Source organism: Agelaius phoeniceus, chromosome 28 (assembly GCF_051311805.1).
Source record: "Agelaius phoeniceus isolate bAgePho1 chromosome 28, bAgePho1.hap1, whole genome shotgun sequence".
Lineage (NCBI taxonomy): Eukaryota > Metazoa > Chordata > Aves > Passeriformes > Icteridae > Agelaius > Agelaius phoeniceus.
In genome coordinates, this window is record NC_135292.1 from 2,642,440 (window position 1) to 2,658,794 (window position 16,355).

The 16,355-nt window shown below is 59.8% G+C and overlaps 1 protein-coding gene and 1 pseudogene across 1 annotated transcript in view; both read left to right on the plus strand.

Annotated features, from left to right (window-relative positions):
• Nucleotides 1–16,355, plus strand: part of LOC143696053 (uncharacterized) — a 1,205,294-nt gene that overhangs the window by 487,839 nt on the left and 701,100 nt on the right. The window contains 3 exon segments of the mRNA XM_077191259.1: nucleotides 280–541; nucleotides 710–877; nucleotides 10,684–10,702. Of these exon segments, the coding sequence (XP_077047374.1) occupies nucleotides 280–541; nucleotides 710–877; nucleotides 10,684–10,702 (449 nt within the window).
• LOC143696018 (serine/threonine-protein kinase pim-3-like) lies at nucleotides 5,233–6,702 on the plus strand (annotated as a pseudogene).

Genomic DNA, 16,355 nt, shown 5'->3' on the forward strand with positions numbered 1-16,355 from the left:
TCCCCCGAGACGGCCTGGGGGGATCTCGATGCCCTTGCCTGTGGCACGGAGGCAAATCCCATGCTGTCCTTGTCCTTCCTCGCCCAGAGCAGGAGCTGAGCATGGAGAGCAGGGAGGACAAATGCCCGCGGCAGAACCTGGTGGCAGAGGCCGTTTTGAGCGGCTCCACGGCGCAGGAAGCCAACGGGGAGGAAAAGCCCTGGAGATGCCGCACGAGGAGGGGCTGCAAACGCAGATGGCGGGGATGTGAGGGGGAAAGAGCCAGCCTGGGCCGGGAAGGCGGCCGGAGATGGAGGCAGAGCTCAGAGCTGGTGCTCCATGAGCAGCTCCATGATGGGGAGAAGCCCCACACGTGCGTGGAGTGTGGGAAGAGCTTCAGGTGGAACTCCGAGCTGATCAGGCACCAGAGGATCCACACTGGGGAAGAGCCCTACGAGTGTGGGGAGTGTGGGAAGAGCTTCAGCTGGAGCTCCAGCCTGATCAGGCACCAGAGGACCCACACAGGGGAGAGGCCCTATGAGTGCTCCAAGTGTGCGAAGAGGTTTCAGACCAGCTCCAGTCTCCTCCAGCACTATCAGAGTCACACAGAGGAGAGGCCCTTCCAATGCCCCGACTGTGGGAAGGGATTCAAGCGCAACTCTGACCTCGTCAAGCACCGGCGCATCCACACTGGGGAACGGCCCTACGAGTGTGGGCAGTGTGGGAAGAGTTTCAGGGGGAGCTCTGACCTGATCAAACACCAAAGGATCCACACGGGGGAGAAGCCCTACGAGTGTGAAGAATGTGGGAGGAGCTTCAGCTGCAGCTCCAACCTGATCGTCCACCAAAAGATCCACACTGGGGAGAGGCCCTACGAGTGTTCTGAGTGTGGGAAGGGGTTTCAAATCAGGTCCCATCTCCTCCGGCACTATCAGAGTCACACAGAGGAGAGGCCCTTCCAATGCCCCGACTGCGGGAAGGGATTCAAGCACAACTCCCACCTCGTCCTTCACCAGCGGATCCACACCGGGGAGAGGCCCTACGAGTGTCCCCAGTGTGGGAAGAGCTTCTCCTGCAGCTCTCACTTGACCCGACACCAACGGAGGCACCGGTAAGGGAAGCCCTGCGAGTGCCCCGAGTGCGGGAAGAGCTTCGTGCGCTGCTGCAGCTCCATCCCCCACTGGAGGAGGCACTTTGGGCACAGACCTGGTCACTCACATTCCCTGTGATCCATGTTGGGAACACACCTGGCTGCTTCTCCTTTTGGTTTGGCCTGAATTTTTTTCCCTTCTCCATCTCTTAGCAGTTCAAAAGCCAAGAGGGATTCATCTGTCACTTCAAAACCACTCAAATCTCACTGAAAACAAATGAATTTTAACCCAAAAGGGCTCAATTCCACCTCAAATTCCTTGTTCCCTCCTCAAAACAACTCAATCCCATGGCAAACTCACTCCATTCCACAGCCACCAGGGTGAGATGGGGTTGGAAGCAGACTGGGAGAAGTGGGATCATGTGGAGCGGTGGGATGGGGATTGTGTGGGCCTGGCTGTGTGGGATGTATTTGATAGCAAATAAAAGTTTCTGAGTTACTGATTTCTGTCCCATTCATTTTCAGGCAATTTTGTTTGCGGTGTCACCTTGTCAGCTGAATTAATTCCCATAAGAATCCCTTCTTTAGAATCATCTAACCCAAACAATCCAAAAAACCAGTATCCAAATAAAACCACCCCCCTGCGTTTATTTTTTTTAATTGTAATTTAATTGTTTTAGAGTATTTAGGGGTGTTATAAATTGTTTGGTTAAAAGGTATGAGAAATTATCGTGGTGTTTGGTTTTGTGTTTAGTATATTTGTAATATGAATTGTTTAACTAAGGTGTGTTAGATTGCATGTTTGTTTTTTAGATATTTTTTATCTCAAGTATATTAGCAATCGAGTTAAAACTTTCCAAGGTTATTTCTTGGTATATAATTTATTTATATGTATTGGTAATGTTATAGTTCTTGTTTTTTTGGCTTGAATCATTACTGGAGTATTGTAAGTAAAAGTTGAAGTTACTATATTTCATTTTCATTCTAATTATTTATTTTAATTATTATTTATTTAATTATAATTTCATTCTAATTTTTTAAGATGATAGGAAGGAAGTTCAAGGGCAGGAACATTTTTTCCTGGCTGGGAACTGGAATTCCAGATCCTTGGAGCGTGTGCAGGACAACACAGACTGGGATCAAGTATGGGCTGGGATCAAATATGGGCTGGGATCCTATGGGTTGGGACTCCACAGAGTGGGACCATATGGATCAGGACCACACAGACTGAGATCAACTGGACTGGGATCAAATATGGGCTGGGACTGTTTCTGAAAGTAACTTTTTGTATAGTTTTTATTTCTGTTGTTAATTAAGCTCAGTGAAATAGCTACTTGTGTTAAACTGCCTGCTTGGATGGGATAACATCCAATGCACCCAGGATGAGGACACCTGTACAGATCTGCCAACTATCAGCACTCCCCGTCTGAAGGCAGAGTGCACCAAGGCCCAAAACTGGAGGCGATAAAGAGAAGGAGCCAAAACCACAGCCAAGAAACACACATGCTCTGAAAAGGCAGACCCAAGGAGGGGCCATGCAAAATCATTCCTGGAATATGTAAAGTAGTTGATGGATATGCATGAGGGTCTATGAATATGCACCAGGCTGATGTAAGGGGAAAGGTATTTCAGGGCGATGCACATTCCTTGGTTGTGGTTTTAGTCCATTTTTATCACCTCCAGTTTTTGGGCTTTGGTTCACTCTGACTCTGAGAAATTGAGGTTTTGGGATTTTTAGTATGTTGTGGATGGAAGCAAAATGGAGGGCACACTGTTTTGTCCTGGGTTTCTTCTTCATGCTTCTTCCTTCTTCTTCATGGGTTTGGGTGGCTTTTTGTAATTGGGCAGAAATTCCACATTGCAGGCTCTTTGGGATCAGTTATTGGGTTAAACGGGAAAATAATCTAGGTGTCAGTTCCTAATTGGATAGTTTAGTCTTAAAAGACCTTGGAACAAGAGATTGTTGGCCATTTTGTGCCTTCTAATGAAAAGCTGCTGAACTCCCAGTAATGAGGCTGTTTTACCGATAAGAAATAATAAACACTTGAGTCTGAACATGAATTACTGTCTCAAGTGCCTTCAATCCAGAGCCAGTGAAACCAACAACTGGTACCCCACAGCTTGAGGTAGTGCCAAGGCAGAACTTGTTCATGCTCTTTTCCCCTGGTGATTTTCTACTCCCGTCCAGACTCTGATAGCAAAGCCGTGCTGGTGACAAAAGATTGACCTTGGCATCCTGGGGCACTTTCTGGGTGGGTGTTTGAATCTGCTTTTCCAGGCCTCGGGCTGAGCAGGGTGAGGCCGAGGCCTGGGCCCCTCCAGGCGGCGCCGGGAGCGCCCGGGGCAGCGGCGAGGGGCGGCCCTGAGGGGCGGCACAGGGGGCATTTCCCCCGAGCGGGCGGGCGGGCGGGCGGCGGGGAAAGGCGCCCTGGGCACAAGGGCAGGCACAAGGGCCCCGGCTCTCTGCAGTGCGGGCGGCCCAGCGCCAATCGCTGCTCCCGGAGCCGCTGCCAGGGCCGGGTCTCCTCCCCGCTGCTGACCCTGCACCTGCAGCGCTGCCTCTGCCTCTGCCGGGCTCCCCGGCACGGACGGCAAGGACGTGGACACGCTGCAGCAGGGGCCCAGCAGGGACACCCAGATGGTGCCGGGGCTGCAGCTCCTCTCCTGCAAGGAAAGGCTGACACAGCTCGGCTTCTTCAGCCTGGGAAAGAGACCCAGCCTTGATCCAGCTGTGGCCTTCCAGTACCTGAGGGCAACACACAAGAAAGCTGGACAGGGACTTTGTACGAGGGCAGGCAGGGACAGGACAAGGGAGCAGGGATCCAAATGGAGAGAGATTAGGTTTAGGTAAGGGATTCAGAAAAAAGACTCTCCTGGAACAGGTTGCCCAGAGAAGGTGGGCATGTCCCGTCCCTGACAGTGTTCAAGGCCAGGCTGCATGGAGCTCTAGACAAGCCGGTCCAGTGCAAGGGGTCCCCAGCCACAGCAGGGGGGTTGCAGCCATGGGATTTTCCAGATCCCTTCCAAGCCAAACCATGCCACGACTCCATGATTCTGGGATACTTCCCCTCCTCATCCTCTGGCAGAAAAAGAAACTTGGCCCCAAGTTCCACACTGCAGACCATGTCTTTTGGCAGCCTGCAACTGTGTCAACAGAGGATGAAAAGAGATGACATTACTGACTCGATTTCCCTTTTCTACTTGAAAAGTAAATGCTCTGCTCCTGTCCACTCTGGCAAAATTGTCACAAGAGGCAATTGTTCCCCACGAAATGCTTGGTCTCATGCAAAGAAGAAAGAAGCCAGAAGCCAACACTCTTCGTTATTGCTACATTGTTTTCTTTGGTTACTTCTCTAATAGGAATGACTTTGGTGTGTGATTTGTTTGTTTCTCTCTTTCGTTCCTTGGGGCGCGCGGCGGCTCCTCCGTTGGGTTCGCGGGGGCAATGGAGGAACGGCCGCGAGCTCTGGCGGCTCCGCAGCAGCAGCAGCAGCAGCAGCAGCAGTGCTTCTCTTGATTGGTTTTACACTCGACTTCCCACTCGCTCCCCATCCTCTTCTCCCTCTCACACTCACTCTACTCCCGTCCCGTGCTGGGCCGTGCCGTCCGTGTTCCGCCTCTCCCAGCCCGGCTGATGCCGCGTCCCGCAAGGCGCCCCTCGGCGGGGCCGCCCCGTGCCCGCCCCTGCCCGGCCCGCCGTGGTTCCGCCTCGGCCGGGCTCTCTCCGTCCTGGCTGTGGCGCCGCTGGAAGAGACGCTCGCCCTGGTGCTGGCGGAGCAGTGCGGGCTTTTGGCTGCGCCTGGCGCGGGCTCTGGCCCAGCCCCGGCCGAGGCCCCGGCCCCGAACGAAGCCCCTGCCGCGGTTCCGCCCGCAGCCGCCCCGCTGCCGCCCGGCTCCCGCCCCGTGGCCGGCAGCGTGGCCGGCAGCTGCCCCGCTCCGAGCTCCGCCGCTCGCCAGCTCGGCCGCCGGCCCCGAGCCGCCGCAGCCCGGGGCGGCTCGGCAAGCAGCAGCGCGCCGGGCGGGCGGGTGTCCCGGGCAGAAGAGCGGCAGCGCGGTGCCGCCCACACGGGCGGAGAGGCCTCCCCTGGAGCAGCTCTAGCGGCAGGGCCCGCTGCTGGGCAGCGGCGGCTGCGGCAGCGTTTACTCCGGTCCCCGCCTCGCGGATGGCGCCCCGGGAAGAGACGGGGCCGGCTCGGAGGGCGGCGGGCGATGAGCTCAGCCTTGGCTCGCAGGCGGCCATCAAGCGAGTGTCCCGGGAGCACATCTCGGAGTGGGCGCGGCTGGGGAGTGAGCGGGGCCAGCGGGAGGAGCCGGCGGGGCGTGCCGGGCGGGGCTGAGGCGAGGCCCGGCAGGGCGGCAGCCGGAACGCTGCGAGGGCAGCGAGCGTGGAGTGAGCGGGGGCCGCGCAGCGCCCCGGGCCGGGCCATGGCGAGCCGCGGCGGGGCCGGGCAGGGCTGCCCAAGGCGCGGCGCAGCATCGGCCCCGCTGACGGCATCGCGGTCCACCCGCAGTGCAAGGGCGCCCTTGTGGCCCTGGAGCTGGCGCTGCTGTGGAAGGTGTCGCGGCCTGGCTTCGTGAGGCTCCTGGACTGCTTCGAGGTGCCCAAGGGCTTCGCACTGCTCATGGAGCGTCCGCAGCGCTGTCAGCACCTCTGGTACTTCCTGCACGAGCGGTGGTTCCTGACGGAGCCCGTGGGGCGGGGGCTGTTCCGCCAGGTGCTGGAGGCCATGGGGCACTGCAGCAGCCGCGGTGTCCTGCACCGCCACATCAAGGCCGAGAACGTCCTCATCGACCTGGCCACAGGCGAGGTGAAGCTCATCGACTTCGGCTGCGGCACGATCCTCCAGGACACGTTCTACACCCGGATGTCAGGTGAGCCCAAAGCCGGGGCCCAGCTGGGCAGCAGAGTTCCCCCTTGGCTGGCAGAGGGGGAAGAGGGAGGGAAGGAAGGAGGCAAGGAAGGAGGGGGAATCCTTCTTCACCCAGCTGCAGCCAGGTTGCTTTTTGGCAGGGCAGGGGCTGGCTGTTGTGGAACGGGAGCTGGCTGGGAGGGAGGGAGCAGCATGGGCCTGATGAGCTGCGCCCGTGTCCCATAGGAACGCCGGAGTACAGCCCACCGGAGTGGATCCTCTTTGGCTGCTACCACGGCCAGCCAGCCACCATCTGGTCCCTGGGCATCCTGCTCTATGAGCTGCTCTGAGGGCACCTTCCTTTTCACAACAACGAGGACATTGTCTGGGGCCAGCTCTTCTTCCTGCCCCGGGTGTCTCAAGGTAGGGATGCGCCTTCAAGGCACGAGGGGAAGAACGGGGTTGGGAGGGGCGGCTGGCACATAAGCATCCTGCTCTTGCAGCTGGTGAGGAGGTGCATCTCCTGGGCTTAGCTGGACGAGGTGGCACCTGTGCCTCTGTGCTGGTGTCCTCCGCAAGAGAGGATCGATAGGAAGCTTTTGGCTGCAGCTCTGAGCACTCCTGGTGTGGCCTGGGCACTGTGGAATGTGGGAGAGCACGGACAGGAGCCTTGTCCCGCTGAGCGGCGGTTTCTGGTTTCTCTCCGCAGAGTGCCAGCCCCTCATCAGGTGGTGTTTATGCATGGAGCCCACAGACAGGCCAGCACTGGAGGACCTTTTTTAGCATTCTTGGCTGCAGGAGCCCTGCCTGGCCCAGGAGACAGCAGAGATGCCTCCCTGTGCACAGGAGGATCCAGGAGCCCAGCAAGCAGCAGCGGCACGCGTCTCGTGGCGCTGGAAGAAAACCCCGGAGCGTTTCCCTGCGGCCGCGGCGCAGAGGAGAGAGCGCAGCCGAGGAGATGCTGCTTCCGCTGGTCCCCGCGAGCTGTGGAGGGAGCGGCTCCGTGCTGCCCGTCCCATTGGAGAAGTGGTGGCAGTGCAGTGAAGGTGCCACAGACTGGGACAGGGGAAACATCCCCCTGCAGCTCAATGGCATCGTGATGTCCCCGCAAGCCGAGGCACAGCTGGCGCGTTCTTCTGGAGCACGACGTGGAGCTGGGAACACCATCCTGGAGCTGGCCGCTGGCGGGGCAGAGCCGATTGGCTTTGGCTGCGGCCCCTGCCTGGAGGACACGCTCTGTGCCCTGATGGAATCAAGATGAGTCCCCAGCCGGCGCAGGGGCGGGGGGATGCTGGTGCTCCCAGGCACAGCAGGGCTCGGCCTGGCCACGTGCTGGAGGTTCCCCGCTCGGCGGTGCTGGGGAATATTAATTTTCCCTCCGGCCGCCGAGCTGCTTTTTGGCAGGACAGGGGATGGATGCTGTGGAAGGGGAGCCGGCTCCTGGCCTTGCTGACAGCTTCTGCCAGCCAGCCTGGCACGGGCTGAGGCGGGGGCAGCCAGCCTGACAAAAGCATCCATCCATGTGGATGGGGGCAGCAGAGGGGGACGGGTTCCGAAGCCGTGCCCCAGCTGGTCTGCTCTGCAGGCCCTTGAGGAAGGGGTGCGTTTATGGGCGGGAAAGGTGGGGATTTTCCCCACCCGTGGACAGGTTTAATTCTCACATGGAGTGGTCAGACCCTCCTCAGGCCCATGAAACGGTGACAGGCTTTGTGCTTTTTCTTGTTTCCAGGTCTTGTTTTGAATTGACTTTCGTGCAATTGTTCTTTGTTTTTCCCAGGAGGATTACACCTGGTGCCTGGACCGGACGGGGAAGCCCCTGCAGCGTCCATGGAGCGCGTCCAGTGCCAGCGCTGCCCCAGGGGCCACGGTCTGCAGGGACAGCCCCTTCCAGAAGGACGAGGACCTGGTTTGGGATCGGCTCCTCTCCTGGCAGCAGCTCTGCAGAGGTGGGCACCCGGCTCCACAGCTCGGCTGGCAGAAGGGCTCCGGGCAGGCGGCAGCGGGCACACGGGCATCCCGCTCTTGCAGCTGCTGAGGAGGTTGCTGTGCCGGGATTAAGCAGAGGAGGTGGAACGCGGCCTGCCCCGCTGCCCTTCTCTAAAAACAGAGAATGGGTCGGGAGGTTTGGGCTCAGAGCACAGCCAGCAGCCTGGCCCGGGCACAGGCCCTGGCGGGACAGGGGGACAGGAGCCTGCTGCCACTGACTGTGGCTCTCTGGTTTCTCTCCGCAGGCTGCCAGCACCTCATGCCATGGGAACGGCACCACTCGGCCTGCCAGGCTGGGAGGGCTGGAGGGCGGCCGGTGTTCATTTGCTGTCAAAAATAAATTGGGGTTTTTTGTCATTGTCATCATCGGAGCGTTTCTTTCCTCCTTTTCCAAGCTCTTGGCCTCCCTTCCTCCAGGGTAATCTTTTTTCTCCTTCCTCAACCGCTTGATGGCATTTGGCAGGGGGGGTTAAGCAACATGAAAAATTCAACAACAGCTCCTGTTGCCAACTGCAGCAGCCCCTTCAAGAGCCCTGAGCTTCCACCAAGGTCAGTGTGTGCCTTGCAAAAGGAAGTGCTTTGCAGTGATGGGGTTGTTGCCCTGCTGCAAAAGCTGGGAGGAAATCAGAAATGGAAAAATGTCAATTTGGCTCAACCACCGCCCAGGTTCTTCATCTTTTCCCTCTTCTCCATGATAGGCAGGCAGGGCTGGACTCCAGCAAGTTTCAAGTTCTTGGTGCTCTCTGGCATCAAAGGGATCAAGTAAACTCTTGTACGCAGGGACTACAACAGGGCTACTTGTCAGAACCCAGGAAATTCCTCTGGCTGCCCCGGAGGACTCCAGCCCCTGCCCAGGGGGCTCAGAGACCCTGGCACAGAGCCCAAGACCCCTGTGCCTTTGATTTAGCCCTTGGAAAAAACAACCTTATATGAAGAATTGCGAGCCATGACAGTTTAAGTAGAATGACAGTGAATTTATCCCAGGGTGAAAAATAGATTGTTGGGGTTTCTAGAATGGGGCTTCAGGGGCCAAGATGGAGGAATCTGGCGTGTCCACCCTTTCTCCTTCGTCTTGGCCTTCATCTTCTGCTGTGATGTTGGGCCTTTTAGATTGGTTTGGAGTAGAAGCTCACTGTCTAACATAGGTAATAGGTATTGGAAAGTATTTGTAAATGTGGTAGTGGTAGTTTTTAGGATAAAAAGATAACACCACCCTGGGGCAGGCAGAGTGCCTTAGACTGTCTTCCTGAGCGGACCTTCGCAGGACAGGAGAAAGAATTTTATAGATAAGATACAAGAAACAACCTTGAGAGCCAGAAATGAAGAGCTCTGACTCCTTCTTCGAGCGCCGGGCTGGGAAAAGAGACTTTGGAACTTATCTCGGGCTCACTCTGACCAGCCAGAGACCCCGAGAGCATGAGTCCGTAAGACGAAATACTGAAGGATTGGCACCAAAACATAAATATCCTTGTTGGCTGTGTCTTCTTGACCAAGAAATCCTTCAAAGCTCTTGTAACTACAAGTCTTGCGGCCCTGTGAGCCATGCGGTGCAGATGGGAGCCAAACTCACCCTTCCTGTCTATGGAGAAGAGAAGAAAAAGCAATGGCATCATCTGAAAAACTCAGAGGTCCGCTCTCTAGCTCCTTCCAAACTCCTTCAAATCGGCCAAAGTGCGATTTAGCTACAAATAGATGACAAGGACTCTTAGTGCTGGCTCTTGGACTCCAGAGCAGCTGCTTTAGAATCTTTCACAGAACCCTGTGTAGTTCTGTAGTGCCAGAAATGGATCATTTGAAGAAACTTTCCCAACTGACTTGCATGGAGGTTTGTTTGAAGGGTATTTGAGGAGAAAGGCTCCCGGCAGAGCTCTGGGCTTTGGCCTAGCTGTGTCCCCTGCTGATTGTCAAGTGTGCCATCAGCTGCAGGGCTTTCTGGGCTAAAACTATCATCAAGTCACTGGGACTTGCTCTTTTTGGCCTCTAAAAGCTGGAGCCACTTTTGGGGCAAATTTGGAGACCTCATCTCTGGGAGGATGGAGCAGCTAGGATTTTCCCAGTTGCTGGGAATGGTTCTCCAGGCCCTGGGTGTAAAACGGGGCTGCCCAGGAAGTGCGGATCTGCAAGATGATAAACAATTGTCTTGGTTTGAAAAGACAGGTGTCTGCTAAGGAAGGCAGAAGCCTTCTCTGAAATGGAAAATGTCAATCCCCTCCCTTCAAATGATTCTCATTTAGAAATTCAAATGCTCTCGGGGAAAGATATGGGGATAGGACTGAGCCCGCAGAGCCAGGCAGCGTTTGCTGATGCTCTGAGCCCTTGCTAAAGATCCTGTGTGGGCTGTCTCAGACACCTGGGGCCAGGGATTCCTTCCAAGCTGGGCCACTTTGGCTGGGCCGGGGGCGGCCCCGGGGCAGAAGGCAGTGTGTGCAAGGGCCCTGGGTGGCACGCTGCAGCACGGTCACCGTGCCATGGAACAGAAGCCGGTGTCCAAGGCCCCTTTGTGACACGTGGGAAATAGAAGCTTGCCCAGCTGCTGGCAACACGCAATGGGGCACAACAGGACAGAGCGGTGCCGTGAGGAGCCCCCGCACAGCGCACTCGCTCCCGTCTGACCCGGAGCTTCTCTGCGGCGCTGTTCCTGCAGCTGAGCTCGAGGCCAGAGCACAGGACTCACTGACCCGTGGCCTTCCTGAGGCTTCTATTCTGCAGCTGCCCTCAAGGGCAGAGCGTGGGACTTGGTGCCCCGGAGCTTTCCCAAGGCATCTCTCCTGCAAGTAGCTCCGGGCACCGCCATGGAGCAGGGACCCCCAAGAGTGCCCAAGCTGGCCTGGGTGGAGGAGGAGGAGGAGGAAGAAGGCCCTGGAGCTGCCCCAGCACAGGAGTCAGAAGAGGTGGTGCCGTTCCATCCACTGCAGGAGGGTGAGTGGCAGAGCTGGGCTGCAGGGCTGGAGCCTGTGCCAATTGGCCCCATGCCATGCCATGCCATGCCATGCCATGCCATGCCATGCCATGCCATGCCATGCCATCCCCTGGGGAAATCCCCATGGACAGGAGGGAAGAGGGGCTGGGCAGACACCCCGCAGTGGCCGTGCTCCATCCCCTGGGGCATCCCGGGGCTCTCCCTGCCTGGGCAGCGCAGGGCTGGGCTCTGTTCTCCGGCCTCTCCCGCAGCCCCTCAGCTCTGGCTGCGCTCGCTCTTTGCCAGATGCAGCCCTGGAGCGCACACAAGAGCAGGAATCCAGCCGTGGCCGCTTCCGCAGAACAGCGCAGGTACCTGCAGCCACCCCCACCTGGGCTGGGCCTGCTGTCCCTGCTCAGCCCAGCACCGTGTGTGCAGCACTCCATGCAACATCCCCGGCCTCTTGCCCTTCTCCTACAGCTCGTCTGCGACTTGATCCGGAGCATTGGGCAGGAAGAGACCAGCACCATGGGCACTGGGCTCAGAGCTCCCTCAGAGCTCCTCAGTCATGAGACCAGTGCCGCCCTGCTGGATTTGCTCCTGGAGAAGGCTGTTGCCAGGCCAGAACAAGTGAGCAGCCTGGGGCCAGGCTTCAATTCCCCCATGAGTCCCGTGGCTTCCCCAGCCAGGCCTGCTGGTCCCTGGGAGCCTTTGAGGCCATGGCAGTGCGCTGGCAAGGGAAGCACTTCTCTGGGGACCCTGGGGACATCGCTCCCTCTGGCAGCTTTCCAAGTCTCCCCGTGCCTTCTCCAGGTGCCCGCCATGGTGAGGTCCATTCACCGATGGCTCCTGGCCAATGATTCTGCCCAGCACCGGCTGGACAAGGCCCTGCTGAATCTCACCAGAGCACACCCGGGTGAGGCAGTGGTGACGCTCCTGCGTGTGGCCCCGTCCTGTGACAGGTATGGGGCCCACCTGCCCAGAGGGCTCAGGCCTCCCCAGCCCATCACCCTGTACCGCCTGGCCCAGGTGTCTGAGCAACAGAGAGTTCCAGGGCCCTCTGGCTGCTGCCTTTCCCAGCCCTGGCACGTCAGCCCCCGAGCCTGCTGCCATGCTCCCTTGCCGCCCCTCAGGGGCCTGTCCCCACAGGGCTGGGCTGCCTGGCTGCTGCTGGCCAGGCCCAGTGGGCAGAGGCAGAGCTGGCGGTCAGCCCGGGCCCCTAGGGATGCCCAGGCCACGGTGCTGTGTCTGAGACCCCCCTGAGACAGAGCTCCAACCCCTCAGAGCTGCCATCTCCATGTGGAAGACCATCATGTGCTCGTCCAGGACTGCAGAGCCAGTGCTGCTGATCCTCCTGGATGTGCTGGGCAGCTGGCCAGAGCGCAGCACATGCACCTCCGATGGGGACAAAACGGGTGTCTTTGGCCTGGCTGTGAGTTTCTGCAAGTGGCCTTTGCTGGCCCCAAGGCCGCCTCTCCAGCAGCTCTCCATCTTCCTTCCCCCACTGCATCTCCCTGCCTCAGGCGCTGGCCTGAAACCTGGCCCAGGGGCAGCCTCAGGCCCACCAGGCCCCGTGCTCCCCCTGCCAAGGTCTCTGCGCGCCTCTCCCTGCCCTGCTCGGGCCCTGCCCCAGGGACACCTAGGCACTGAGCGCTGTCTCGGGGGGCTTTGTCCCTTGCAGGCAACTGTGGTCATGTGGAAGATGCTCCAGGAGCCCCATGTGCCACGTGTAGTGACGTCGTATTTCCCCCAGCTATTTGTGCATCTGCTCTTCCAAGTGTTCTTCAGCACAGAAGAGATGCCAGAGGAGGTCGATGCCTTCTGGAAGGAATGCCTGCAAGAGCACGGCCTTGCCACCAGCCCCAACAGGTGCTCCATGCCAGTCCTCCTGTCCCTGCCACGTGGCCTGCCAAGGAGCCAGTGCTGCCAGGGTGACCTGGCCTTTGCTGTGCACACAGGTTTGCAGTGCAGAGCCTGAAGTCCCTGCTCTGCCAAAAGCAGTATAAGGAGGTGGTGGTGTCAGTGGAACGCAAGCGTGGCTGGGACACGCTGCTCTGTGCTGACACCCGCCACTATGCCGTGGGTCTGCTGGCCAGGTGAGACTCCCCTTCTCCCCATTGCTCCCAGCATTTGTGCCCTGTGCCCGGGCTGTCCCACACAGTCCCCGTGGCCCTGGGTCACAGGGCCTTGTCACCGAGGGTCGGCCAAGCAGAATGGAAAAGGCTGGGAGGGGAGAGAGCACAGGAGGAGACACCTCCTAAAGGGCCCAGGTCCCCTTGCAGGATGGTGGTGAAAGACCAGCAGGCTCTGCCAGCCTGTCCTTGGAGAGATTTGCTCAGGTTCCTGGACCCTTTTTCACCCTCCTAGGGAGATGCGCCATGCTTGTCTTGGGTTGGGTTCCAGTATTGCACTCCACCTCCTCGGGCTGCTCAGCACACAGGAGCCACACTGGGATCTGCCCGCCCTGGCGTTCCTTGTGGAGGTGAGCCGGGTGTGCAGCGCTGCCTGGCTGAGCTGCCTCCCAGCTCTCTGCCCTCTGGGAGCCGCAGCCACCTGGGACGCTGCCCGCGCCCTGTGCTGCTGCTGCTGCTGCTGCTGCTGCTGCTGCTGCTGCTGCTGCTGCTGCTGCTGCTGCTGCTGCCTGGGCCCAGCCCTGTGCGGCTCCGGGCTCCTGCCGGCCGGCTCCCCCATCACTGGCCTGTGCCTTTCAGCTCCTCCAGTGCCTGGATGCCAGTGAATGTGGTGCCAGTGTTGTGAAGGTCTCTTCAAGGCACCTGCAGAGCGAGTGCAGGGAGAGGCGTCGCCTGGCACTCAGGGCCCTGCTGGAGCTCATTGATGATCCCTCAATGGTGAGAAGGGGGCGGTGGCTGAAGCTGCGCTGGGAACGCAGTCACTTGGCCTGGCCTGGGCTTGGGGCGCTGGGGCAGCTGCTCCCAGCTCTCCTGCCTCCCGCTTCAGCTGCCCGCGTGCTTCGGGACAGGCCTTTGGCCTCTGGGCCCTGCGGCAGCAGGATGGCCTTTCACAGACTTGTGTTCCGCACAGGCTGAAAGAATGTGGAGCCTGACCCAATGCCTCATGGACCTACTGTGCGACAATGATGCAGAGATAGCTGGCATGACCCTCATCACACTCAGCTTTCTATTCCTGCACAAATCACACATTCTGATGTCAACCCCCATTGCCCTGCAGCTGGCTGAGGCGCTCCTGCCACTCTTTGACCACGTAAGGCTCTGTGCCCCCAGCCACAGCCGCTGGCTGCTGCCTGGAAACTGTGTGCCCTGAGCATTTCCAGCCCTGTGCCCAGGGGGGCCTGCAGGAGCCAATGCTGAGGTAGTTTTTCTTTTTTTTTTTCCTACAGGATAATAGCCAGGTCCAGCTGCTCTCCATCAAACTCTTCCGAGACATGATGGAGTATTTGGAAGAGAGAGAAAACCCTTTGGAAAGCCTTGTGCAACAGAGCTTGCTTCCACTCTTCTTCCACTGCCATGATGAGAATCAGCGTGTGGCAGAGGTGAGGACTCGTGGGCTGCTGCTGTCCCCCTGGCAGGGGGCTCGGCTGCCTCCTGCCCTGCGCCTGCTGGATCGCAGCCTCCTGCAGGCCATGGCACGGGGATGCGGGTGCTGTGCCCTGGGCTGTGGGGCCATCTCCGCGTCCCTGCTGCTCTCCAGGCTTCTCGGGAAGCGCTGCTTTGTGCAGTCAAGTTGATGAAGAGGAGGGATCTCAAGAAGCTGGTGAAGGAGCAGAAACTGTGCAAGTTCAGCGAGTGCCTGGTAAGGAGGGCCTGCAAGGCCCAGCCTCAGGCTGGAGAAGGCCCCTGAGGGCGGCGCTCAGTGTGTGGGCCGGGCAGCTGTGCCCCTGCCCGCTGCGGCAGCCAGAGGCCGCGCGGGCTCCTCTCCAGGCTCCCGAGGGCCCGAGCCGGGTGCCCGTGGAGCCCCGGCCCGGCGGGGCTGCGGGGCGGCACCGCGGCTCCCCGGGCAGCAGCCGGCCCGCTGCCCCCTCCCCTCGGGAGCCCTTGGCCGGCGGCTGCTGGCCGCGCCTCAGGGCTGTGCGGCCAGGGGAGGCCGGGGCTGGGCGCAGGCAGCGCCCGGCCCAGGGGCTGAGCCCGCGCCAAGCCTTCCCTCCTGCCGCTCTGTGCAGCTGGCAGAGGACAGGAGCCGAGCGGCCGAGCACCTGCGCCGGGCCCTGCGCTACCTGCAGAGCCCACAGAAGCCCCTGCGAGAGGCGGCCATCAGCTTCATGGGTGAGCCACGAGCCCGCGCTCCCTCCCCGGCCCGGCCCGCCGCAGCTCGGCCCCGGCCCCGCCTGCTGCCCCGGCAGCGCCAGCCGGGCCCGGCGCCGTGGAGCCCCGCCCGGCCTGGGCATTGCTGCTGCCGCCCTCTGGCAGCCGTGCCCTGGGGCGGCAGCGTGCGCCAAGGGCCGGGCTGAGCCCTGCCGGGCCAGCAGCCCGTGTGGCCACAGCGCCGGCAGCGCCGCTGGCAGGGAGCTGTGCCGCTGCCGCCGTGACAGGCTCTGTGTTCACAGGCATGGCCGGGCGGCGCCTGAGGGGGCAGCAGCGAGAGCTGCAGCTGATCTGCGCTGGTGAGTGAGGGCAGCGGGCTGGCAGCGGGGGCTGCCGGGGGGGAGCTGCAAGCCCTGCCCCGGCTGCGGAGGGCTCTGCTCCCGTGGCCAGAGCACACTGAGCTTTCAGGGCCACGGGGGCCATTGGTGGCCCGCAGCTTCGGCCTGATCGCCTTGCTCCCTGCTCCCTCCTGGCCATGGCAAGAGCCGGCTGGCATGGCCCTTGCAGGGGGCTCTCCTCGGCTCCCCGCAGATCCGGCTCTGACCGTGGCTCTGTTGCTCTCTCTTGCAGCCCTTGAAGACAAAACAAATGACATCAGCCTTGCTGTCGGAAGCCTGGCAATTCAAACACTCTGCATCCTCAAGTCAGGAGAGCGGGCTCCCGTCTCCAGCTTCCAGTGGCTCCGAAATCACCTGCGCAGGGCATGGAAGACACGGCCTCGTCTGTCACTGCTCGGCTGCTTGTCCTGCTGCAGCTCTGTGGAGAGCTGATCCCAGAAGCTCTTTTTGCTGGGGCCACCTGAGTCAGGAGAAATTTTCTTTTACTACAAGAATGTTCTTTTCTTTTACTTCAAGAATGTTCTTTTCTTTTTTTTTTTTCCTTTACCATGTAAATATAGACTGTGTTCTAATACACAGACTGCCAGGATCTTTCTTTTGCTGCCCAGGGTGCGCAGGGCCTAGGGGCAAAGGGGATAAAGGGTGCTTGTGCTCAGCTAGCTGCCCAGGCGTGCAGTGGGCAAGGGGAAATGGCCAGAAGGCCCTTGGCCTTTGGTGGTTCTGCTGAAGCCTTTGTGCTGCCCACAGAGCGGCTGGGCAGGGGCCGGAGCTGCGGGGATCCCTGCCAGAGCGCTGCCTGGAGATGGCCACAAGCCCTGTGCCAGGCAGGAAGCGCCATCCGTGCCCTCCTGCCCGTCTGCTGCTGGCTGCCTTGCTGAGGGCTCCCAGGTGCCTCTGCCTGGGGCTGCTCTGGAGCTGCTGTGGGGCTGCGGC